Source organism: Caretta caretta, chromosome 2, assembly GCF_965140235.1.
Source record: "Caretta caretta isolate rCarCar2 chromosome 2, rCarCar1.hap1, whole genome shotgun sequence".
NCBI lineage: Eukaryota > Metazoa > Chordata > Testudines > Cheloniidae > Caretta > Caretta caretta.
In genome coordinates, this window is record NC_134207.1 from 201,074,980 (window position 1) to 201,098,978 (window position 23,999).

General features: G+C 41.5%; 2 protein-coding genes across 5 annotated transcripts in view; one reads left to right on the forward strand and one right to left on the reverse strand.

The window, feature by feature from the left end:
* ZNF385D (zinc finger protein 385D) overlaps positions 1-23,999 on the forward strand; it is a 631,463-nt gene that overhangs the window by 78,006 nt on the left and 529,458 nt on the right. The gene's annotated exons all lie outside the window — the stretch shown is intronic.
* On the reverse strand, positions 6,522-8,037 carry LOC142071254 (uncharacterized). The gene is made up of 2 exons (XM_075126153.1): positions 7,455-8,037; positions 6,522-7,072 (listed from the first exon to the last, which is right to left on the reverse strand). The coding sequence occupies exons 1-2, from the start codon at positions 8,035-8,037 to the stop codon at positions 6,531-6,533; spliced, it is 1,125 nt and encodes a 374-aa protein (XP_074982254.1). The 3' UTR covers positions 6,522-6,530.

Consider the following 23,999-nt stretch of genomic DNA (forward strand, 5'->3'; position numbering starts at 1 on the left):
CTGTCAATTTTTAAATCAAGATTTGTTTTTCTAAAAGGTCTGTTCTGGGAATTTTGGGGGGAAGTTCTGTGGCCTGTGTTACACTGGAGGTCAGACTAGATGATCCCTTCTGGCCTTGGAATCTATGGACCACTTCAACTTCTCTGCACTCCACCTTCTCTACCTGCACAGAGCCCAAGAGACTTTCACTCTGATTGAATTTTACAAAAGCATCAGCAAACTGGAGTAAAGATGAATTAGAAAAAGGGAGATGTGTTGCTCCACATACTTTTGTCTGGTTTCTAATATTTCCTTTCTGTTCTGTCATTTCCTTACACCACATTACCATCTTAGGGGAAATGGTGGAAACTGGGAGAAACAAACTTTCATGCATTTCAGTTGGAAAATATCCCTTAGTGGGTAAAACAGTGATTTCATTATATAGCATTTACTAAGAAATATTGTATGACAGATGTAGCTTCCCAGTTTGTATCTTTAACAAGGAGTGCTGATTTACTATTAAATCTTCCTATCGAAATTTCCTTCAAAAGCTCATTAAAAGCATGGGATCTTGTATAAGGTTTTGTAGGAATTCTTTATACACTATCTATTATCCTTAGACTGTCAAATAAAAAACACTCACTTCAATCATTGTGTCCTGATAGTGCTTGTTATTTTATTTGAGAACTTATGTTTTCACATGTCACATCCAGATTTAGTGTTCTAAGCTGAAAGATGAATTGTGAGCATCTCCTGCTATTCAGTATCTTTGTGCTATCAGTTTGTGAGGGCCAGTGCTAAGAAGATGAGGAGAAAAAGGTTGTTTCTTCATTTAATTTCTGGAACTGGTGCTTTGTCCAAATGTTCACAAAGTTTTTGCTGTTGCTGATATTCTAGCTGCACTGTCTCACAAGGGCAAGGCTGTATTTTAAGAACTATGTCAAATCATTCAGCCCAGTACTAATGAAGGTTGAATGGAAAAAAACATTTAAAAAGCTAAGAAAATTGCAAACTTTTGGCCAGATTTTGATCTAGTTATGCGAGCATTGATTCAGAGTAGCTTCTGTGAAATCAGTGGATTTACTTTGGCTTTACATTAGTGTAACTTACCTCAGAATTTGGTTCTCTGTGCTGAATTTCCATTTGCTCACACAGGGAACCATAGACACTATCAGTGCCTTAACCATTCTCTTGCTTATAACAATATCAAAATGTGGTCAAGTTTAGATTGTCAATCCATATCTGTTTATTTCACTGTGCATTAAAAATATAAAAGACTTGTTGTCCTATCCCACAAAGATTTTCCACCTGAAACCAGGCTGTGGATGCCATTTGTAAAGCCAGTCCATCTCCACGGATACACAGAAAATCAGAACCATCCCGAAGAAAGTCCTTCTCTTTTGAAGGACTACTTGTGGCACCTTAGAGACTAACCAATTTATCTGAGCATAAGCTTTTGTGAGCTACAGCTCACTTCATCGGATGCATACTGTGGAAAGTATAGAAGATCTTTTTATACACACAAAGCATGAAAAAATGGGTGTTTACCACTACAAAAGGTTTTCTCTCCCCCCACCCCACTCTCCTGCTGGTAATAGCTTATGTAAAGTGATCACTCTCCTTACAATGTGTATGATAATCAAGGTGGGCCATTTCCAGCACAAATCCAGGGTTTAACAAGAACATCTGAGGGGAGGGGGGGAGGAAAAAACAAGGGGAAATAGGTTACCTTGCATAATGACTTAGCCACTCCCAGTCTCTATTCAAGCCTAATTGTATCCAATTTGCAAATGAATTCCAATTCAACAGTCTCTCGCTGGAATCTGGTTTTGAAGTTTTTTTGTTGTAATATCGCAACTTTCATGTCTGTAATCGCGTGACCAGAGAGATTGAAGTGTTCTCCGACTGGTTTATGAATGTTATAATTCTTGACGTCTGATTTGTGTCCATTTATTCTTTTACGTAGAGACTGTCCAGTTTGACCAATGTACATGGCAGAGGGGCATTGCTGGCACATGATGGCATATATCACATTGGTAGATGTGCAGATGAACGAGCCTCTGATAGTGTGGCTGATGTTATTAGGCCCATGGTGTCCCCTGAATAGATATGTGCGCACAGTTGGCAACGGGCTTTGTTGTAAGGATAGGTTCCTGGGTTAGTGGTTCTGTTGTGTGGTATGTGGTTGCTGGTGAGTATTTGCTTCAGGTTGGGGGGCTGTCTCTGGCAAGGACTGGCCTGTCTCCCAAGATTTGTGAGAGTGCTGGGTCATCCTTCAGGATAGGTTGTAGATCCTTAATAATGCGTTGGAGGGGTTTTAGTTGGGGGCTGAAGATGATGGCTAGTGGCGTTCTGTTATTTTCTTTGTTAGGCCTGTCCTGTAGTAGGTGACTTCTGGGAACTCTTCTGGCTCTATCAATCTATTAATCTACAATTAACTTAGGCTTGAATAGAGACTGGGAGTGGCTAAGTCATTATGCAAGGTAACCTATTTCCCCTTGTTTTTTCCTCCCCCCCTCCCAGATGTTCTTGTTAAACCCTAGATTTGTGCTGGAAATGGCCCACCTTGATTATCATACACATTGTAAGGAGAGTGATCACTTTACATAAGCTATTACCAGCAGGAGAGTGGGGTGGGGGGAGAGAAAACCTTTTGTAGTGGTAAACACCCACTTAATGATTTTTTCATGCTTTGTGTGTATACAAACATCTTCTATACTTTCCACAGTATGCATCCGATGAAGTGAGCTGTCGCTCACGAAAGCTTATGCTCAAATAAATTGGTTAGTCTCTAAGGGTATGTCTACACTACGGAATAAGGTCGAATTTATAGAAGTCGTTTTTTTAGAAATCGGTTTTATAAATTCGAGTGTGTGTGTCCCCACAGAAAATGCTCTAAGTGCATTAAGTGCATTAACTCGGCGGAGCGCTTCCACAGTACCGAGGCAAGCGTCGACTTCCGGAGCGTTGCACTGTGGGTAGCTATCCCACAGTTCCCGCAGTCTCCGCTGCCCATTGGAATTCTGGGTTGAGATCCCAATGCCTGATGGGGCTAAAACATTGTCGCGGGTGGTTCTGGGTACATATCGTCAGCCTCCCGTTCCCTCCCTCCCCCCGTGAAAGCAAGGGCAGACAATCATTTCGCGCCTTTTTTCCTGAGTTACCTGTGCAGACGCCATACCATGGCAAGCATGGAGCCCGCTCAGGTAACCGTCACCCTATGTCTCCTGGGTGCTGGCAGACGCGGTACGGCATTGCTACACAGTAGCAGCAACCCCTTGCCTTGTGGCAGCAGACGGTACAGTACGACTGGTAGCCGTCATCGTCATGTCTGAGGTGCTCCTGGTCGCCTCTGTGAGGTCGATCAGGAGCGCCTGGGCAGACATGGGCACAGGGACTAAATTTGGAGTGACTTGACCAGGTCATTCTCTTTAGTCCTGCAGTCAGTCCTATTGAACCGTCTTATGGTGAGCGGGCAGGCGATACGGACTGCTAGCAGTCGTGCTGTACCATCTTCTGCCGAGCAGTCATGAGATGTGGATGGCATGCAGTACTTCTGCACCGTCTGCTGCCAGCCAAAGATGTAAAAGATAGATGGAGTGGGTCAAAACAAGAAATAGACCAGATTTGTTTTGTACTCATTTGCTTCCCCCCCCTCCCCTGTCTAGGGGACTCATTCTTCTAGATCACACTGCAGTCAAGGTGCAGCGAGGTAAATCTAGCCATGTATCAATCAGAGGCCAGGCTAACCTTCTTGCTCCAATAAGGACAATAACTTAGGTGCACCATTTCTTATTGGAACCCTCTGTGAAGTCCTGCCTGAAATACTCCTTGATGTAAAGCCACCCCCTTTGTTGATTTTAGCTCCCTGAAGCCAACCCTGTAAGCGCCCCTCCCAGCGTCAGAGCAATGGCAAACAATCGGGCATCTGAGAGTGCTGTCCAGAGCAGTCACAATGGAGCGCTCTGATGGGGCTAAAACATTGTCGCAGGTGGTTCTGGGTACGTGTCGTCAGGCCCCCATTCCCTCCCTCCCTCCGTGAAAGCAAGGGCAGACAATCATTTCGCGCCTTTTTTCCTGAGTTACCTGTGCAGACGCCATACCACAGCAAGCATGGAGCCCGCTCAGGTAACCGTCACCCTATGTCTCCTGGGTGCTGGCAGACGCGGTACGGCTTTGCTGCACAGTAGCAGCAACCCCTTGCCTTCTGGCAGCAGACGGTGCAATACGATTGGTAGTCGTCCTCATCGTGTCCGAGGTGCTCCTGGCCGCGTCGGCTGGGAGCGCCTGGGCAGACATGGGCGCAGGGACTAAATTTGGAGTGACTTGACCAGGTCATTCTCTTTAGTCCTGCAGTCAGTCCTATTGAACCGTCTTATGGTGAGCAGGCAGGCGATACGGACTGCTAGCAGTCGTACTGTACCATCTTCTGCCAGGCAGGCAAGAGATGAGGATTGCTAGCAGTCGTATTGCACCATCTTCTGCCAGGCAGGCAAGAGATGGGGATGGCTAGCAGGCGTACTGTACCATCTTCTGCCGAGCAGCCATGAGATGTGGATGGCATGCAGTCCTTCTGCACCGTCTGCTGCCAGCCAAAGATGTAAAAGATAGATGGAGTGGGTCAAAACAAGAAATAGACCAGATTTGTTTTGTACTCATTTGCCTCCTCCCCTGTCTAGGGGACTCATTCCTCTAGGTCACACTGCAGTCACTCACAGAGAAGGTGCAGCGAGGTAAATCTAGCCATGTATCAATCAGAGGCCAGGCTAACCTCCTTGTTCCAATAACAACGATAACTTAGGTGCACCATTTCTTATTGGAACCCTCCGTGCAGTCCTGCCTGAAATACTCCTTGATGTACAGGCACCCCCTTTGTTGATTTTAGCTTCCTGAAGCCAACCCTGTAAGCCGTGTCGTCAGTCGCCCCTCCCTCCGTCAGAGCAACGGCAGACAATCGTTCCGCGCCTTTTTTCTGTGCGGACGCCATACCACGGCAAGCATGGAGCCCGCTCAGCTCACTTTGGCAATTAGGAGCACATTAACCACCACACGCATTATTCAGCAGTATATGCAGCACCAGAACATGGCAACGCGATACCGGGCGAGGAGGCGACGTCAGCGCGGTCCCGTGAGTGATCAGGACATGGACACAGATTTCTCTGAAAGCATGGGCCCTGACAATGCATGCATCATGGTGCTAATGGGGCAGGTTCATGCTGTGGAACGCCGATTCTGGGCTCGGGAAACAAGCACAGACTGGTGGGACCGCATAGTGTTGCAGGTCTGGGACGATTCCCAGTGGCTACGAAACTTTCGCATGCGTAAGGGCACTTTCATGGAACTTTGTGACTTGCTTTCCCCTGTCCTGAAGCGCATGAATACCAAGATGAGAGCAGCCCTCACAGTTGAGAAGCGAGTGGCGATAGCCCTGTGGAAGCTTGCAACGCCAGACAGCTACCGGTCAGTTGGGAATCAATTTGGAGTGGGCAAATCTACTGTGGGGGCTGCTGTGATGCAAGTAGCCCACGCAATCAAAGATCTGCTGATATCAAGGGTAGTGACCCTGGGAAATGTGCAGGTCATAGTGGATGGCTTTGCTGCAATGGGATTCCCTAACTGTGGTGGGGCTATAGATGGAACCCATATCCCTATCTTGGCACCGGAGCACCAAGCCGCCGAGTACATAAACCGCAAGGGGTACTTTTCGATAGTGCTGCAAGCTCTGGTGGATCACAAGGGACGTTTCACCAACATCAACGTGGGATGGCCGGGAAAGGTGCATGATGCTCGCATCTTCAGGAACTCTGGTCTGTTTCAAAAGCTGCAGGAAGGGACTTTATTCCCAGACCAGAAAATAACTGTTGGGGATGTTGAAATGCCTATATGTATCCTTGGGGACCCAGCCTACCCCTTAATGCCATGGCTCATGAAGCCGTACACAGGCAGCCTGGACAGTGGTCAGGAGCTGTTCAACTACAGGCTGAGCAAGTGCAGAATGGTGGTAGAATGTGCATTTGGACGTTTAAAGGCGCGCTGGCGCAGTTTATTGACTCGCTTAGACCTCAGCGAAACCAATATTCCCACTGTTATTACTGCTTGCTGTGTGCTCCACAATATCTGTGAGAGTAAGGGGGAGACGTTTATGGCGGGGTGGGAGGTTGAGGCAAATCGCCTAGCTGCTGGTTACGCGCAGCCAGACACCAGGGCGGTTAGAAGAGCACAGGAGGGCGCGGTACGCATCAGAGAAGCTTTGAAAAACAGTTTTATGACTGGCCAGGCTACGGTGTGAAAGTTCTGTTTGTTTCTCCTTGATGAACCCCCCCACCCCTTGGTTCACTCTACTTCCCTGTAAGCTAACCACCCTCCCCTCCTCCCTTTAATCATTGCTTGCAGAGCCAATAAAGTCATTGCTGCTTCACAGTCATGCATTCGTTATTCATTCATCACACAAATAGGGGGATGACTACCAAGGTATCCCAGGAGGGGTGGTGGAGGAGGGAAGGAAAATGCCACACAGCACTTTAAGCACAGCACTTTAAAAGTTTACAACTTTAAAATTTATTGAATGACAGCCTTCTTTTTTTTGGGCAATCCTCTGTGGGGGAGTGGCTGGTTGGCCGGAGGCCTCCCCACCGCGTTCTTGGGCGTCTGGGTGTGGAGGCTATGGAACTTGGGGAGGAGGGCGGTTGGTTACAGAGGGGCTGCAGTGGCAGTCTGTGCTCCAGCTGCCTTTGCTGCAGCTCAACCATACACTGGAGCATACTGGTTTGGTCCTGCAGCAGCCTCAGCATTGAATCCTGCCTCCTCTCATCACGCTGCCGCCACCTTTGAGCTTCAGCCCTGTCTTCAGCCCGCCACTTACTCTCTTCAGCCCGCCACTTACTCTCTTCAGCCCTCCACCTCTCCTCCCGGTCATTTTGTGCTTTCCTGCACTCTGACATTATTTGCCTCCACGCATTCGTCTGTGCTCTGTCAGTGTGGGAGGACAGCATGAGCTCGGAGAACATTTCATCGCGAGTGCGTTTTTTTTTCTTTCTAAGCTTCACTAGCCTCTGGGAAGGAGAAGATCCTGTGATCACTGAAACACATGCAGCTGGTGGAGAAAAAAAAAGGGACAGCGGTATTTAAAAAGACACATTTTATAAAACAGTGGCTACACTCTTTCAGGGTAAACCTTGCTGTTAACATTACATACATAGCACATGTGCTTTCGTTACAAGGTCGCATTTTGCCTCCTCCCACCGCATGATTTTGGTTGAATGCCAGCAAACATACACTGCAATGCTTTGTTCTACAGTGATTCCCCAGTACGTGTTGCTGGCCTGGAGTGGTAAAGTGTCCTACCATGAAGGACGAAATAAGGCTGCCCTCCCCAGAAACCTTTTGCAAAGGCAGAACCGCAAATGCCAGGGCAAAGTAATCCTTTCACATGCTTGCTTTTAAACCATGTATAGCATTTTAAAAGGTACACTCACCAGAGGTCCCTTCTCCGCCTGCTGAGTCCAGGAGGCAGCCTTGGGTGGGTTCGGGGGGTACTGGCTCCAGGTCTAGGGTGAGAAACAGTTCCTGGCTGTCGGGAAAACCGGTTTCTCCGCTTGCTTGCTGTGAGCTATCTACAACCTCCTCCTCCTCATCATCTTCTTCGTCCCCAAAACCTACTTCTGTATTGCCTCCATCTCCATTGAAGGAGTCAAACAACACGGCTGGGGTAGTGGTGGCTGAACCCCCTAAAATGGCATGCAGCTCATCATAGAAGCGGCATGTTTGGGGCTCTGACCCAGAGCGGCTGTTCGCCTCTCTGGTTTTCTGGTAGGCTTGCCTCAGCTCCTTCAGTTTCACGCGGCACTGCTTCGGGTCCCTGTTATGGCCTCTGTCCTTCATGCCCTGGGAGATTTTCAGAAAGGTTTTGGCATTTCGAAAACTGGAACGGAGTTCTGATAGCACGGATTCCTCTCCCCAAACAGCGATCAGATCCCGTACCTCCCGTTCAGTCCATGCTGGAGCTCTTTTGCGATTCTGGGACTCCATCATGGTCACCTCTGCTGATGAGCTCTGCATGGTCACCTGCAGCTTGCCACGCTGGCCAAACAGGAAATGAGATTCAAAAGTTCGCGGTTCTTTTCCTGTCTACCTGGCCAGTGCATCTGAGTTGAGAGCGCTGTCCAGAGCGGTCAGAATGGAGCACTCTGGGATAGCTCCCGGAGGCCAATACCATCGAATTGTGTCCACAGTACCCCAAATTCGAGCCGGCAACGTCGATTTAAGCGCTAATCCACTTGTCAGGGGTGGAGTAAGGAAATCGATTTTAAGAGCCCTTTAAGTCGAAATAAAGGGCTTCATTGTGTGGACGGGTGCAGGTTTAAATCGATTTAACGCTGCTAAATTCGACCTAAAGTCCTAGTGTAGACCAGGGCTAAGGTGCCACAAGTACTCCTTTTCTTTTTGCGAATACAGACTAACACGGCTGTTACTCTGAACCTTCTCTTTTGAGTTGACTCTGGGCCTCCAAGCAGCATAACTCATATTGAGTAATGCTGGCAAGATTCCCATAGCATGTGGCTTCACTCAAGGGTCCTTTGAGTGGGACCTCCACCGAGTGGCAGGTGGAGTATGGAAACATAATATAACTAGAGGCTGAGAATATGGGGAGATGATGCACAATTCCTCCCTCCAGTTGTTCCCAGATTGCCCGCTATGTGCTTTCTCCTTCTATCTGTGCCTGGGGCCAGAGGGAATGCTACTGCTGTGAAGTGAGATACAGAGATCCATTTGTGGAGAAGATCCTTCCAATGGGAATCTTGTATGTATGATTTGCCGTATGACATGAACTGGTAGTGTCCTAATGGAACAGTTTCCTGTGACAATATCCAGCTCTGGGCTCTTGAGAGTTCAGTCATTTTTAAACAAATTTTGTCAGAATGTCTTCAACTCTATTGGGCTTCTTGCTGAGACTTGGTGGTAATTTCATTAAATTGATCCTCTTAGTAATCTCCAAATTTCATTTTTATTGACTTTATTAAATGGGTTGACTTTTCTTTGTATTTGAAAAATAAGAAAGCCACTTTGGCCTTTCATAAATGTTATGGTTTTCTAAAATTGTAATTGAGTTTTATGGAAGGACTTCTGCAGTTATTTTTCAGCTAGTTGACTGCATGTGTGTCTATAACTACCATTGAGACTTTCCCCCCCAGTTTTATTTTTTTCATTTTCATGGCAATCATGTAAGTGGTTTGTATTTTTTATGTGATTTAAATGGAATGATTTTAAAAGATGTTTTAGTTCACTTGATACTTCAGATATGTATTGATTTTAAAGAATATGTGTAATAAATGAAGGGGGGTGTAGTCCCCGTTTATGAACACCCAGCCAGCCAATGAGCTGTATAATCCCTCTTGGTAGCTGTTCTTTACTTGCTTTACCTGTAAAAGGTTAAGAAGTCCCCCAGGTAAAGGGGGGAAGAAAGCGGGGCCCCTGACCAAAAGAGCCAATGGGAAGACTACAACTTTTTAAAATGGGGAAAGAAACTTTTCCTTTGTCTGTTGTTCTCTGGGCTGGAGGGACAGAGCAGCCATGCTATAAGCAGCTTTAAGCCAGGTATGATCATAAATCATCAGATCATGCCTAGAACTACTTATCTGAACTCCAAATGTGTAAGTAGATCAGCATGTTTAACTAGACATGATCAAGTTTATTCTGTTTATTTTTTAAAGGCTTGTGGGTCTCCTCTGTGCTAACCCTGGATGCTTTTGTTTGCTTGTAACCTTTAAGCTGAACTCCCAAGAAACCTGCTTTGGGGTGCTTAATTTTTGTAATTGTTTCTTTTAAGATCTAGCTAAAAGACTGAGTTCCAAATGTAATTTTTCCCTTTTTGTTTGTAATAAAATTTACCTTTTTCAAGAACAGGATTGGGTTTTTGGTGTCCTAAAAGGTTTGTGCCTGTTGTTTGATTAGCTGATAGCCACAGCTAATTTCCTTTGTTTTCTTTCTCAGCTCTTCCCTGGGGGGAAGGGGGAAAGGGCTTGAGGGTACTCCACGAGGAAGAAATCCCCAAGTGCTCCTTCCTGGGTTCTAAAGGGTTTTTTTGCATTTTGGTGGTCTCAGCATTTACCAAGCCAAGGTCAGAGAAAAGCTGTAACCTTGGGAGTTCAATACAAGCCTGGAGTGGCCAGTATTAATTTTTAGAATCTGTGCCGGTCCCTACCTTCTGCACTCGAGGTGACAGACTGGGGATTCAGCCTTGACAATATGTATAGCTGAAAGGAAAGAAATTAATAGCTATACTATCATGCACATTGTGAAGAGAGTTGTCACTTTGGATGGGTTATTACCAGTAGGAGAGTGAGTTTGTGTGGTGGGGGGTGGAGGGTGAGAAAACCCGGATTTGTGCTGGAAATGGCCCAACTTGATGATCACTTTAGATAAGCTATTACCAGCAGGACAGTGGGGTGGGAGGAGGTATTGTTTCATGATCTCTGTGTGTATATAATGTCTGCTGCAGTTTCCACGGTATGCATCCGATGAAGTGAGCTGTAGCTCACGAAAGCTCATGCTCAAATAAATTGGTTAGTCTCTAAGGTGCCACAAGTACTCCTTTTCTTTTTGTGAATACAGACTAACACGGCTGTTACTCTGAAACCTGTCTGAGAGTCAGCATGCCAGTCATAGAAATATTTTGTTTTCTGTCACTCACTGAAGATAAATGTGATCTTTTGTTCTGTTTCTGTGCTGAACAAACAGTTGTAAAACATAAGCATCAACAAAATGAAAGAAAGGGAAAATTAGTTTGAGTAAGACACCCTAGTGCTTCAAAACAGTCCTGTCATACTGAATTAGTTTAAAGAACAGTTCATTTCAAACTGGAAGTTTTTAATCAGTTAGTTCTTTGGGGCAGAGACTGTCTTTTGGTTATGTACAATGCTTAACCCAGTGGGACCTGGATTCCTTATTAGGGTTCCTAGGCAGTATGGTCACAAACATAAAGATTTATAATAGCTTAATATCTTAATTGACAGTTTTAACAAAGCGCAAGAATTATATAATTGCCTGGCAATCTTAAACATTATTTGAGTCATTGCACATTTTATTTCATGAGTTGTAGTGGTGGACTGGAGAAGCTCTTATTAATTAGCAATTTGTAATAGTTAATAGGACTCCAGGTAAGCTGATGATTTAACTTTTCAGGGGCTATCTTCTGAGTGGAACTTTTTAAATTTCTCTACAAAATACTGATTTTGCTGGAAACTTGGGTCAAAGTTTGGAGTTATTTTGAAACCCCAAATCAGGCAAAAATAAACTGCTTTTGAATTTAATTACAATAGTTTCACATCAACTCTCAAAAAAAAAGAAAATAATAAAGAATTAAGGCAAAGTGATCTTTAAAATGAAAAGGAGCTACAAAAGATAAAGAGAGTAAAGAAAGCAGACCTTGGTGGTGAAGTGATACAGGTGGTGGAAGAGTGTGTATGTGAGGAAATTGAAGGATATGAGAAGGAAGAGGTGATGTATTGTTCCACTGCTTGATGGACTATACAAGCCATTCAGTAGATGCAGAAATGTATTGCTGAATCGGGGGTGGGTGGGAAAGAGTGCATTATGCTTATGTTTAGTCAAGGTTTCAGGATAGTGCTAAGAGCTGGTTCTTGATGACTTCAGAGACGCAAAGACCCATCTGGTAGGGTAGAGCGGTAAAGTCTGAAATGGTCAGTTGTGTAGAAGATCACATCTAATTTAATAAATCATGACAGAATGAGAAGAGATTCTTTTGCGTTTTGTTTTTGCTTTTTGTGAACTAATTTTGGAGCAATTCTAGCAGAATGATATATAAAGAAATGCTGGCAAAAATGTAAGTGCTTAATTTTTTTTAACTTGCTGAAACTTCATCTCGGATTTTGCAATGAGAGACAGAAATATAACAAATAAGCTCCTTTGTGATAGAATGTTTATTTTGTACACATGTACATCAGGTGTCAAAGGCTCATTAAGAGAAAAATACTGTCCCCAGTGCATAGTCAGAATAAAAGGGCTGTATGCTGAGAGGTCTGGGGGGGGGAGGGTAAGGGGAGGGGCTTAAATGTGAAAAAATATCTTCTATCAGCCAACGGAATTGCAGCTTTATGGCCTTTACTACAATCCAGAGGCAGTGGTAGCCTCTACAAGTACCATGCCCTACTCCACAGCTGAAATGTCTGTGTGAATCCATCTATGTAGTTATGGTTTCACCATCACTGCATCTCTCCCACCCTGGGGGAGAGAGGTTTATATATATATATATATATATATACCCCAAACAGATGTAATTGGATTGGATGGTTTACAGGGTTATTGTGCTAGCATTTTCCTCTCATAAGAACGGCCATATTGGGTCAGACCAAAGGCCCATCTTGCCCAGTATCCTGTCTTCCGACAGTGGCCAATGCCAGGTGTCCCAGAGGTAATGAACAGAACAGGTAATCATCAAGTGATCCATCCCCTATCACTCATTCCCAGCTTCTTGCAAACAGAGGCTAGGGACATCAACCCTGCCCATCCTGGCTAATAGCTATTGATGGACCTATCCTCCATGAACTTATCTAGTTTTTTTTGAACCCTGTTATAGTCTTGGCCTTCACAACATCCTCTGGCAAAGAGTTCCACAGACTGACTGCATTGTGTGAAGAACATTTCCTTTTGTTTGTTTTAAATCTGTTGCCTATTAATTTCCTTTAGTCATCCCAAGTTCTTGTATTTATGAGAAGGAAAAAATAACAGTTCCTTATTTACTTCTGTCATAAATATAAAGGGAAGGGTAAACCCCTTTGAAATCCCTTCTGGCCAGGGGAAAGCTCCTCTCACCTGTAAAGGGTTAAGAAGCTAAAGGTAACCTCGCTGACACCTGACCAAAATGACCAATGAGGAGACAAGATACTTTCAAAAGCTGGGAGGAGGGAGAGAAACAAAGGGTTTGTGTGTCTGTATGCTGGTTTCTGCAGGGGATAGACCAGGAATGGAGTCTTAGAACTTTTAGTAAGTAATCTAGCTAGGTATGTGTTAGATTATGATTTCTTTAAATGGCTGAGAAAAGAATTGTGCTGAATAGAATAACTATTTCTGTCTGTGTATCTTTTTTGTAACTTAAGGTTTTGCCTAGAGGGGTTCTCTATGTTTTTGAATCTAATTACCCTGTAAGATATCTACCATCCTGATTTTACAGGGGGGATTTCTTTACTTCTATTTACTTCTATTTTTATTAAAAGTCTTCTTGTAAGAAAACTGAATGCTTTGTCATTGTTCTCAGATCCAAGGGTTTGGGTCTGTGGTCACCTATGCAAATTGGTGAGGCTTTTTATTCAACATTTCCCAGGAAAGGGGGGGTGCAAGTGTTGGGAGGATTGTTCATTGTTCTTAAGATCCAAGGGTCTGGGTCTGTAGTCACCTAGGCAAATTGGTGAGGCTTTTTACCAAACCTTGTCCAGGAAGTGGAGTGCAAGGTTTTAGGAAGTATTTTGGGGGGAAAGACGCGTCCAAACAGCTCTTCCCCAGTAACCAGTATTAGTTTGGTGGTGGTAGCGGCCAATCCAAGGACGACGGGTGGAATATTTTGTACCTTGGGGAAGTTTTGACCTAAGCTGGTAAAGATAAGCTTAGGAGGTTTTTCATGCAGGTCCCCACATCTGTACCCTAGAGTTCAGAGTGGGGAAGGACCCTTGACAACTTCCTCCACACCAGTCATGATTTTATCGACCTCTATCATATTCCCCCACCCCTTAGTCATCTCTTTTCCAAGCTGAAAAGTCTCAGTTTTATTAATCCCTCCTCATACAGAAGCCGTTCCATACCCCTAATAATTTTTGTTGCCCTTTTTGGTACCTTTTCCAATTCCAACATATCTTTTGGGAGATTGGGCGACCACATCTGCGTGCAATATTCAGATGTGGACAGATCATGGAGTTATATAGAGGCATTATGATATTTTCTGTCTTATTATCTATCCCTTTCTTAATGATGCCCAACATTCTGTTTGCTTTTTTGACTGCTGCTGCACATTGAGTGGATGATTTCAGAGAACTATCCACAATGACTCCAAGATCCCTTTCTTGAATGGTAACAGCTAATTTAGACCCTATCATTTTATATTTAGAGTTGGGATTATGTTTTCCAATGTGCATTACTTTGCATTTATCAACATTGAATTTCAGCTGCCATTTTGTTCCCCAGTCACCCAGTTTTGAGAGATCCTTTTGTAGCTCTTCGCAGTCTGCCTGGGGCTTAACTATCTTGAGTAGTTTTGTATCATCTGCAAATTTTACCACATCTCTGTTTACCGCTTTTTCCAGATCATTTATGAATATGTTGAATAGGACTGATCCCAGTACAGACTCCTGGGGGACACCACTATTTACCTCTCTCCATTCTGAAAACTGACCATTTATTCCTACCCTTTGTTTCCTATCTTTTAACCAGATACCAGTCCATGAGAGGACCTTCCCTCTTACCCCATGACAGCTTGCTTTGCTTAAGGGAGGGACCTTGTCAAAGGCTTTCTGAAAATCTAAGTACACTATATCCACTGGATCCCCCTTGTCCACATGCTTGTTCACACCCTCAAAGAATTCTAGTAGATTGGTGAGCATGATTTCCCTTCACAAAAACCATGTTGACTCTTCCCCCAACAAATTATGTTCTGACAATTTTGTTCTTTACTATAGTTTCAACCAGTTTGTCTGGTACTGAAGTCAGGCTTGCCGGCCTGTAATTGCCGGGATCACCTCTGTGAGCCCTTTTTAAAACTTGGTGTCACATTTGCTATCCTCCAGTCATTTGGTACAGAAGCTGATTTAAATGATAGGTTACCGACTACAGTTAGTAGTTCTGCGATTTCACATTTGAGTTCCTTCAGAACTCTTGGGTGAATACCATCTGGTCCTGGTGACTTATTATCAAGACCACTCACATAAGGCAGGGAAGGAGGGATTTAGCTTTTCCCTTGATGCTACACAATCAGATGGCATGCAGTGGTAAATTACTAAATTCTAGTAAATTTACCAGTTCAGAGAATGCTGCCTAAAGTGACTATGATGTGACTTCTGGCCCTGCGGTTTAGGAAAAACTGATTTTTCAGGTATTTTATTCTAACTCTATGGTTGTGATTTTTAAGTCTATCTTATCTATCTTATCTAATTATTTGGAATCTTAAACAGTGTTTTTAATTTTTTCCTTGCAATTTACCTTTAAGGTATTAAATTAGGATAGAAGAGCTATCGGCCAAATTCAGTCCTTGTAGGAGTGCTTAAATTAGGGCTGATTTTTTTTGGTCAAAGTTATAAATCTGAGAATACATAAGACGTGTATTTTTAAGCATATAAGGTCCTTAGAGCAGGAACTGTGCCTTCTGTACTTGTATAGCACCCAGCATATTGTGGGAAATACACAATAGTGATAATTGACTTTCAGTATTATAATGTGTTTCTCACTGAGAGGCTTTGCTCTGTCCATGAGCATTTAGTGCTATATTATTTCTGGGCAAAAGAACAACATCATTGCTTTTGATTATTTCTCACCATACTCTGAAAATAAAAGAGAGAGTTCAAGTAAATGGAAAGGCAGCCCTAAAGATCCTTATTGGTGTTTTCCTAAGGTGAACAGTTTATATGCTTCTTTGTATTTTGTGGTTACTAGGACATCATTCTGGTTCTGATGCAAAGGTGGGGTACTGAAAATATACAGTCGCAATACTGTAAACACCCTGGTTGAATTTCAGTTCTGTGCAGAGCGTCAGTGCAAGGCCCATGCTCAGTTTAAATGGCATTTGCCAAATCTTCCAACACACTAAACACCCTCAACTTCCAGTGACAACTAAGTGAGATGAACGTACTTAGTACTTTTCATGACGAGCTCAGGATCCCGCAGGATCTGGGCCAGAGAGTTCAACTGGATGGCTTAAAATCAGCACCTGGAATTTAATGAAAAACAATATTTCCACATGCATATTTTAAAAAAGAAACAATAAATAGTTGCTGTTCTTATCTTTCAGTTATTGATAGATTTAACTGCAGCATCTCAGTCTATTTGCATAAAAATGGCCATTGCTATAAATCAGGTCAGCCGAAAGAGAAGTACACTAGAAAGAGTGGTGCACAATACAAAGCAAAAAGTGTTTTACTCAAGTTGCACATCTGTGATACTGCATTACTCAGATCTCTCCTGCTACTTGACATTTACTTCTCCAGATTGCACCTTGGAGAATGGTTTGTCATTGTGTCGACTTTTGTTTATAAACATCAGTATATTAAATTCAAAGAATGACATCAATAGGTTGTTATGACTGAGATTTACACACACAAAAGTCAGGAAACTTCAGAAGAATGGTTCGCACAATAACCATAACTTGTCCTGTTGCTCATACTGAGTATAGTGTTTTTTTGTATTACACCCTGCGTAGCGATTTGTGGGTTAAGCACTCTTAAATTCTCTGGTAGGATAATCTTTTTGCTGTTTCATATGCAGCATCAAATTTTGCTGAAATTTTAATGGAATTTTAATTTTCCTGGCCATATAAGATTGCAAAATCAGTTGATAACATCAGTGAAATAAATATGATAAGAAACTGAGGGATAGGCGTTTTTTTCCTCTCTCCCTCTCCTTGCTAATACACACTGATCATCTCTGCCTGATTGGGGAATGCTGCTGTTTATGACACTGTGCAGGACCCCAGGCAGAGCTAGTGGACCACTGATCACCATACTTCTTCCTAGGAAGGTCCAGCAGCATGAGACAGGCAATTGTGTCTTTTCCCATACCACTTTAAAGTATTGGCAGAGGCACAGATTATTTCACAGAACTGTATGGATTCTGTGGAAAATACAATGTAATCCATGCAATGTGGATGAGTTACTCTGGCTGTGGGAATGATACCTTGCAATTTCTTGACTATTTTATATGTAATGTTGCACTTTTTTTTTTTGGATTTGATATACTTGGTTTTTATTTTAAAAGAGGATAAGAAAGTTGTGGGTGCGTCAGATGTTTTGTTATATTAATAAATTTAGATTTATTAAATGCATGTGCTTTACCTGACAAAGGCAACATGCACATAATATAACCAAAACACACTCACATCTGTCTTTTAAAAGCAGAGAAGGCAAAAAAGAAAAACCTCATAAAAAAACAAAACAAAAACAAAAAAATCTTCACAAGACTCATATCCCCAAGTCCTCTAGCAAATACCTGAGAAAAACATGCACACATTCAACAGAGATACACACAGATATACACATATTCAATCGCTCTCTCTCTTATATATTTCCTGAATTCTGGTGTTTTGCATCCTAGGGTTCATTGTATCTTACTTATACTTCTCCCTTAAGATGATCCAGGTATCTGGCAAAGAGTGATTTTTTTTCTTTCTTATTTTTAAACTAGGAATTCTTATTTTTTTTCTGTTTTTTACAGTATGGATATTTGTCTGCATGGATTCTGTACATATATGCTTTTGTACCACTGAAGGTTGAGCTTCGCTGCAACAAATGTTATTTAGAAAAACTTCTGTGACATTTTGTCTCATTGGCGGCTAGACTACATCTATGCCAAGTTTAAAGTTTTATAAATATATTTTGAGTTATCAGCATGCAAAAGGGTCTGAAAAAATATGAAGTGATGAAAAATATCCTTTCATCGACGCTCAGGTAACTGAAAAATCAATAAATGTAATGTTAACAAGCCTCCTCCATAAAAATCACCTTGAGGCTAAACACATGCAGGAGAGATTTCAGCCCTACGGGAAATATCTTTCAGTGAATCACTTTCGTAACTTTCTAAAAGTTCCTTCTCATCAGCCATAACTAGTTTTGCGAGCACAATGCTATAATGTAGTCTGCATTCTGTGTCTAAAAACTATTATGTGTTGAATAGCTGCCAGGTGCATTAGCTTTGTCAATTTAACAGGGATTTGTTGTAAGTGAAGCTGCCTGCTACATAAGAAGTTCAGATTGAGCCTTGACACTTAATCTAAGTACTGTAGCTACAGGGATTTTCCTGGAGGTAATTTAGAGTGATGATTAGTTGATTAAAGTGGTTCTTTGTGTCAGATTCAATCATGAATTGGCCTTATATGATATTGGTGTTCAACTGAATATTTTCCACATAAATTGGAAAGAGTAGCTTGGTAACCTTCCGCCACAATTTTTAACAAAATCCTTCACAGTAGCTGTGTGTTCATCTCCTACACAGACAGCTAAATATTAAATTTAAAATAGTATCCCCTCATCTTTAAAAAAAAAAAAGAAGGAATTCCGTGTGCAGAAAATTGGCAGTATGCTGAGTAATCTCATGAAATATAAATAGGTATTCTCCAATATGATTTTGACACATCTAAATTTCCAGTAATACAACTGAATTAGATAAAATCATATTAACTATAAAAAGTAGAGTTGATTGTAGAGCTCACTGGGTTGTTTTGAATTTGCTGTCCTGAAAACAGCAATGTGTTTTACTTTTAAAGACTATAATCACAGCAGTAATGAACAGGATGGAGACTTCTGGGCCATGCAGTAAATAAATAAATAAATTGTGCTTGGATCTGTAGCAAAAGACAGGCCTGAGTATAGCATTTCACCAGTGTCTTGTTTTTTTCTGTTATCACTGAGAACTTCTCTATATGCTTTTCCTGAATATTAAAGATGATCTGCAAATTAAGAACATGATTCAGGCCTTTTATGTTTAGCATATGTTTAAATTTAAGCATATCTTAAGTGCTTTCCTGAATAGGGACATTTTCCTGATTTGGGGCTAAAATGGGTACATTTAATATACACTGAGAAATATGTAAAGGCAGGGTTAACAAGGCTAATAGAAACATTCAGTTCATACACAACTAAAATCATCCTCATTGTATTCCTCTAAAATTAGCTATTCTCTGATGTTACCAATACAAAACAACGCTAGTTGAACAGTGAAAAAGTCTGATTTTGTTAATTTGTTCATGAGCCCCAAGATCAATTCTTTACTGTTTTGCAGGATGTAATTAGTTATTTATGAGTATTCGAGCATCATCGGGCATTCATGAAAATGTTTGCAGATTCCAGAAGTGTCATGAATTTTTACACAAATCACTATTTGTATGAAAATTTATGTCAAAAATGTAGTCTTCATTATTTATTATGCTCATATTAAAATGCTTTTTAGCAGGAACAATACTAATATGATTTAGATGACCAACTACACAACATATAAATAATAGTGAATAGTGAAAAGTCAAAGGAAAAAAATTGAAAATAGTTCATGTGCTCATAGTCTGAAATTTTATACATCTAAACTATTTGAATACCTAGGAATATATAAAAATATAACCCAGGCTACAGGCCCCCCCAGTGTTGGAAAGTCTGATGGGGAGGTGGAAAGGGAAAAAGTGCAATGGTTCAAGCTACCAATTACATATGATGTGTGATGTGGAGCAGACTGACACTTCCCAGAAAGTATGGAAGGCTGGGCACAGAGGCGGCAGGGCTAAGGAAGTGTGCTGATTTAGTGTTGGGGAATCTGTGGAACCCTAGACTCTCACTGAAGAGCCCCTTGGGAAGTACAGTGGTAGCATTGCTTTCCGTGTGCGTGATTGTCTCCACTTTTGCAACTCTCAATCTGTAGCTCTTTATGGTGCCTGAATGGTACAGCAAGACCATATATACAAAACAAAACTACAACACTTGTAAACTGCACAGGTTTAATACTATTTATAAAGTGCTTAACAGACATAATGTCTACAGATGACCAAAACATTTATAATGGGCATGGGTGTCTTGGGGGTGTAAATTTTGTGCGATAGGTCAAAAATTGTTTGTTTGGGTTTTAGATTGATGTGTGAATGAAAATCCATGGGTTTATATAAGTGGAGCTTGTGTGGCGGTGATGTATGACTGTGAGTAATAACATATGTGAGTGTATATATGCGTAGTTTAGAGTTAGGGTTGCCAGTTTTAGTTGGACATATTCCTCTATTAAGAAATAATCTTAATTAAAGATTAATCTTTAATTCCGGGAGACTCCAGGACAATCCTGGAGGTTTGACAACCCTATTTGGAGTGGTAAGTGGAAGTACTATGTTTACTTGTACAGTTTGTGTTTCCATTGATTTCAGTGGGCACTAGATAAGGCTCATAATGTAAAGACTCCCATTGACTTCAGTAGGCTTTAATGATCAGGGCAGTATAAGCTCCCGGCTTTAGGGCATCCTGCCAGCTTCCTGGCTTCCCTCCTGCTGGGACTCTGGGCAACTGGGGAAGCCTCAGAAACATTTAGAAAAGTTGTAAAGGAAATATAGCTTTTACTTTTTCTAAACGACATTTTGGAATTCTCATTCCATGGGAAATTTCATTTTTCATTCCATTTCAAATTGGAATGTTTCTTTCTTTCTGGAATTCCAGTTTCTGGTCAACTCTACCAATGTCTCTTTCCTGGGCAGTTTCAATTAATTTAGAATCCCGAAAGGTGTCCAAATCAAATTATTCCTATGTGCATTAACTTTCTTTATCAACTTGGAATTTCATCTGCCAGTATGTTGCCTATTTACATAGCTTGGCTAGATTCTTCTGAAGTTCCTCACAGTCAAATCTGGTCTTGGCTAACCTGCAAATGTCACCTCACTACTTGCCAACTTGTCAAGCTAACAACAGTGTGTTAAACAACACTGGCTCTAGAACATAATCTTTTGCGGTGTCAAAAAATTATAATGTGTTTGTCTGGTCAGTTTCTGACCATGACAAAAATTTAATTCTTATCCCCTGAATGAACTCTCAGTGTTGATCCCTATAGTCCTCTATCAGTAGGGGATGTAGCCTTTCTATATCCAATGCTTTGTTTGTTTTTATTTTCTCCAAATACTTGTTTGTCATTGTTCCTGTTTCTTTCATGTAACTGCTTCCAGACCATAGAGTAATATTGTTAGTACACTGGTTTGATACATTTTTACTTTGGTAGCTAACATCATAATTTTTGTCAGTAATTTTGTCAATTTCTGTGGAACACTTATTGCTGAGGTACATCTCTTTTTACCTCATCCTTGATGGAATTGTTGGCACTGATCGAACTTCCTAGGTACACATAAGATTTTGCTTGTCCTATGACTTCACAGCTGCATTTCAACACTTTATGTATTGTCCCTTTTCTAACATGTAACCACTTCATCTTTTTGGCATTTATTGTCAGTCCAAGTATACTACACCAATTTAAAAGGTAGTGAAGAGAATCATCATTAATTCAGATGACATCAGAAGGCTGGAGGCAGTAGAGATGAAAGTTATTTGAAAGATGACAGGTGTAAAGTGGAATGATTTTAAGACAAATGAAGACGTTAGAAGGAGAGTAGAATCAAAAACATGACTATGTTGGGGATACTGTAGAAGACAAACAGATGAGAGGATGCCAAAGAAATAATGCAAACACAATCAAGGTCAGTCTGTCCTAAAGCTTGACTACTGACTAGATGGCGGGACATTGTACACCGAGACATGACCAGGCTGGGCTCAGTGGAAGAACAATCATGGAAAGAAATGAATGACAATGATGTATTGCTGCCCAAGTCTGCAAAGATGCTCTGGTATGAAAGAAGAAGATTATTTATGTAAGCTCAGTCTTTTTCAATTTGTTCTCATTGATACTCACAGACACGTCCTGTACAGATGCATTATTAATGTTCTCCTTATCAAATACAGATGCAAATAAAACATTTAGTTCTTCAACCATTTCTTATTTATGTTAGAATCATAGAATATCAGGGTTGGAAGGGACCTCAGGAGGTCATCTAGTCCAACCCCCTGCTCAAAGGGTTATGTGAAGTTCTTTACTTTTATGCCCTATTAACAGCCTCACTGGTTCTCTAACTTATTTTTATTTTTTTTAAATTTTATTGCATCACTTTTCAATGTACATTTTTGTTTTTTGTGTGTAGTTTTCTAGATTTGTAATTCATGGATTATTTATCTTGAAGTTTCTTTGAAAAATGAGTGGCAGGTACATGATCTGGGTTTTTGCACCAGTGTCGGGTGAATATTGGATATTCAATAATTCCCCCCCCCATTTCCATATTTTCTATTTTTTATATTCACACGTGAGTAATCATTGCCAATTTTGATGAAGGGAGAGGAAGGAAATCTCTTCTGCTAAAAGATTCTCTAAAGCGCATAACTGTTTGTAGATTCTGATCTCTTCACAAGTTTATGAGCTATCAAGGAAAAATAGATTGGGACTGGGTCCTGTGAAGTTGAAGAAAAAGAAAACAGTTTATTAAAAATGGAAGCATATAACGACTTCTCAGATATTTTCTGATAAGTTTTACACATTTTTTGGTGTAGAGAGAGAGGCATGATAAATTTTACCTATGTCTTGATAAACCTGAATATATAATATTGTGGGATACATATAAGGTGTGTTTTGTGGAACAATGATATCCTGAATCAGGAAAAATCTGTCAATTGGAATTTCTCTCCCTTTCATATATGAGATTTGGAACTCTGCACTGATAAAAGATTGATTATACTGCATTTGTTGCCATGCTACCCAGAATGACTGTATATCACAGTTCAGCCAAGATTTTTTGAAAAATGACTAGTGATTTTGGGTGCATCAAGTTTTGGGTGCCCAGCCTGAGGCGCTTTAAAAGGAGTTGATTTTCAGAGTGAATGTTCTCAGTATTTTCTGAAAATAAGGTGTCTCAAACAGGACACTCAAAAATTTCTTTAAAAAAAATCTTGTCCTTTGTATACAATTGGTACCATATGATTTAGACAAGCAAAGCAAATGTGGACATAGCTTATTTTGCTGTGGAGACGTTTTATGGCTAATTCCCTTCTCAGTCCCATTCCACTCACAGAATTCCAGGTTCTCACAGGAGGCTGCTTCACTCTACCCTTTCCCCCCACCTCACTTTTCCCTTCCCTTTCCTCTAAAAGAAGAAATAGGAATCCTTAGGAGGGGCTCCTGAAAAGACATCACTCTGCAGTAATGCTGGCTCCGAATTTTTCAATTCAATGTTTTTTTTTTCCTTCCTGTTGGAAAATACCAATTAATCAAAACTGAAAGTTTAATGAGAAAGGGTTGGTTTTGACAAAGCTCTTTTTAGGAGGCTTCTCGGGTCCAGTGTGGAATATCTGGTGTGAGAGAGCCACAAATAGCCTAGTGGTTAGGGCTAGGTTGACCAGAGAGCAAGGGTGAAAAATCGGGATGGGGGTGGGGGGGGTAATAGGTGCCTATATAAGAAAAAGCCCCCAAAATCAGGACTCTCCCTATAAAATTGGGACATCTGGTCACCCTAGTTAGGGCAGACCAGGGACTCGCACCTGGGTCTCTCACATTGCAGTTGAGTGCCCTGGATGTTCTGAGGAAAGGGCTTGCTCTTTTTTGTGAAGGGTCCCAGTTTTGCCCTTATGGGAACTGGAAAGTTTTTGAAATCTTGAAAACTTTTGCAGGATGGGAAACTTTTGGAGCAGCATTATTCTGGAGCAGCATTATCTTTTCATGAATCTTATTGATATATAACGTGGGCTTCAGTTGTATATCACTCTTTCAAATATTGGATCATAATATTGGCACAAGGAGGTAGAAATTACATAAATGCATCCCAAGAGAGAGTCACTTAATGAAAGAGCTTTGAATTTCTCTTGGGAGGACGAGGTTTTACTTTACAGTCAGGGCTATAGTGAAATAGCTGATCCCCTTTGTTTTGGCCACTTTTTTGGTCAGTGACCAAAAACAAAACAAAAAATGGAAGTAATTCTGCTGACCTGAAAGCAGGATGACACCTGAGATATTGGGATAGGGCCAGCCAGATTGAAAAGAGTTGGGAGTCATATAGAAAAATGGCTGAATTCCTGTAATTCAGGTTCAGTCTAAGGCAAAGGTGGCAAAAATAGTATCAATGGGCTGTCTAAGCATTGGAGTATGTCCATTTTGTATATTTAGTTTTTCCTTTCTTCTCCTTTACTTTTTCTGTTATTCTGACTTGTCATCAGAACCATGATTTAGTTGACGTTGAGTGACCAGACTTGTAAGTTACA

Coding starts and splice junctions, on each gene's coding strand:
- LOC142071254 (XM_075126153.1), bottom strand. CDS start 8,037: ATGCAGAGCTCATCAGCAGAGGTGACCATGATGGAGTCCCAGAATCGC. Junction 7,073..7,454: donor AGGCGGAGAAGGGACCTCTG/GTGAGTGTACCT, acceptor TTTCTCCACCAG/CTGCATGTGTTTCAGTGATC.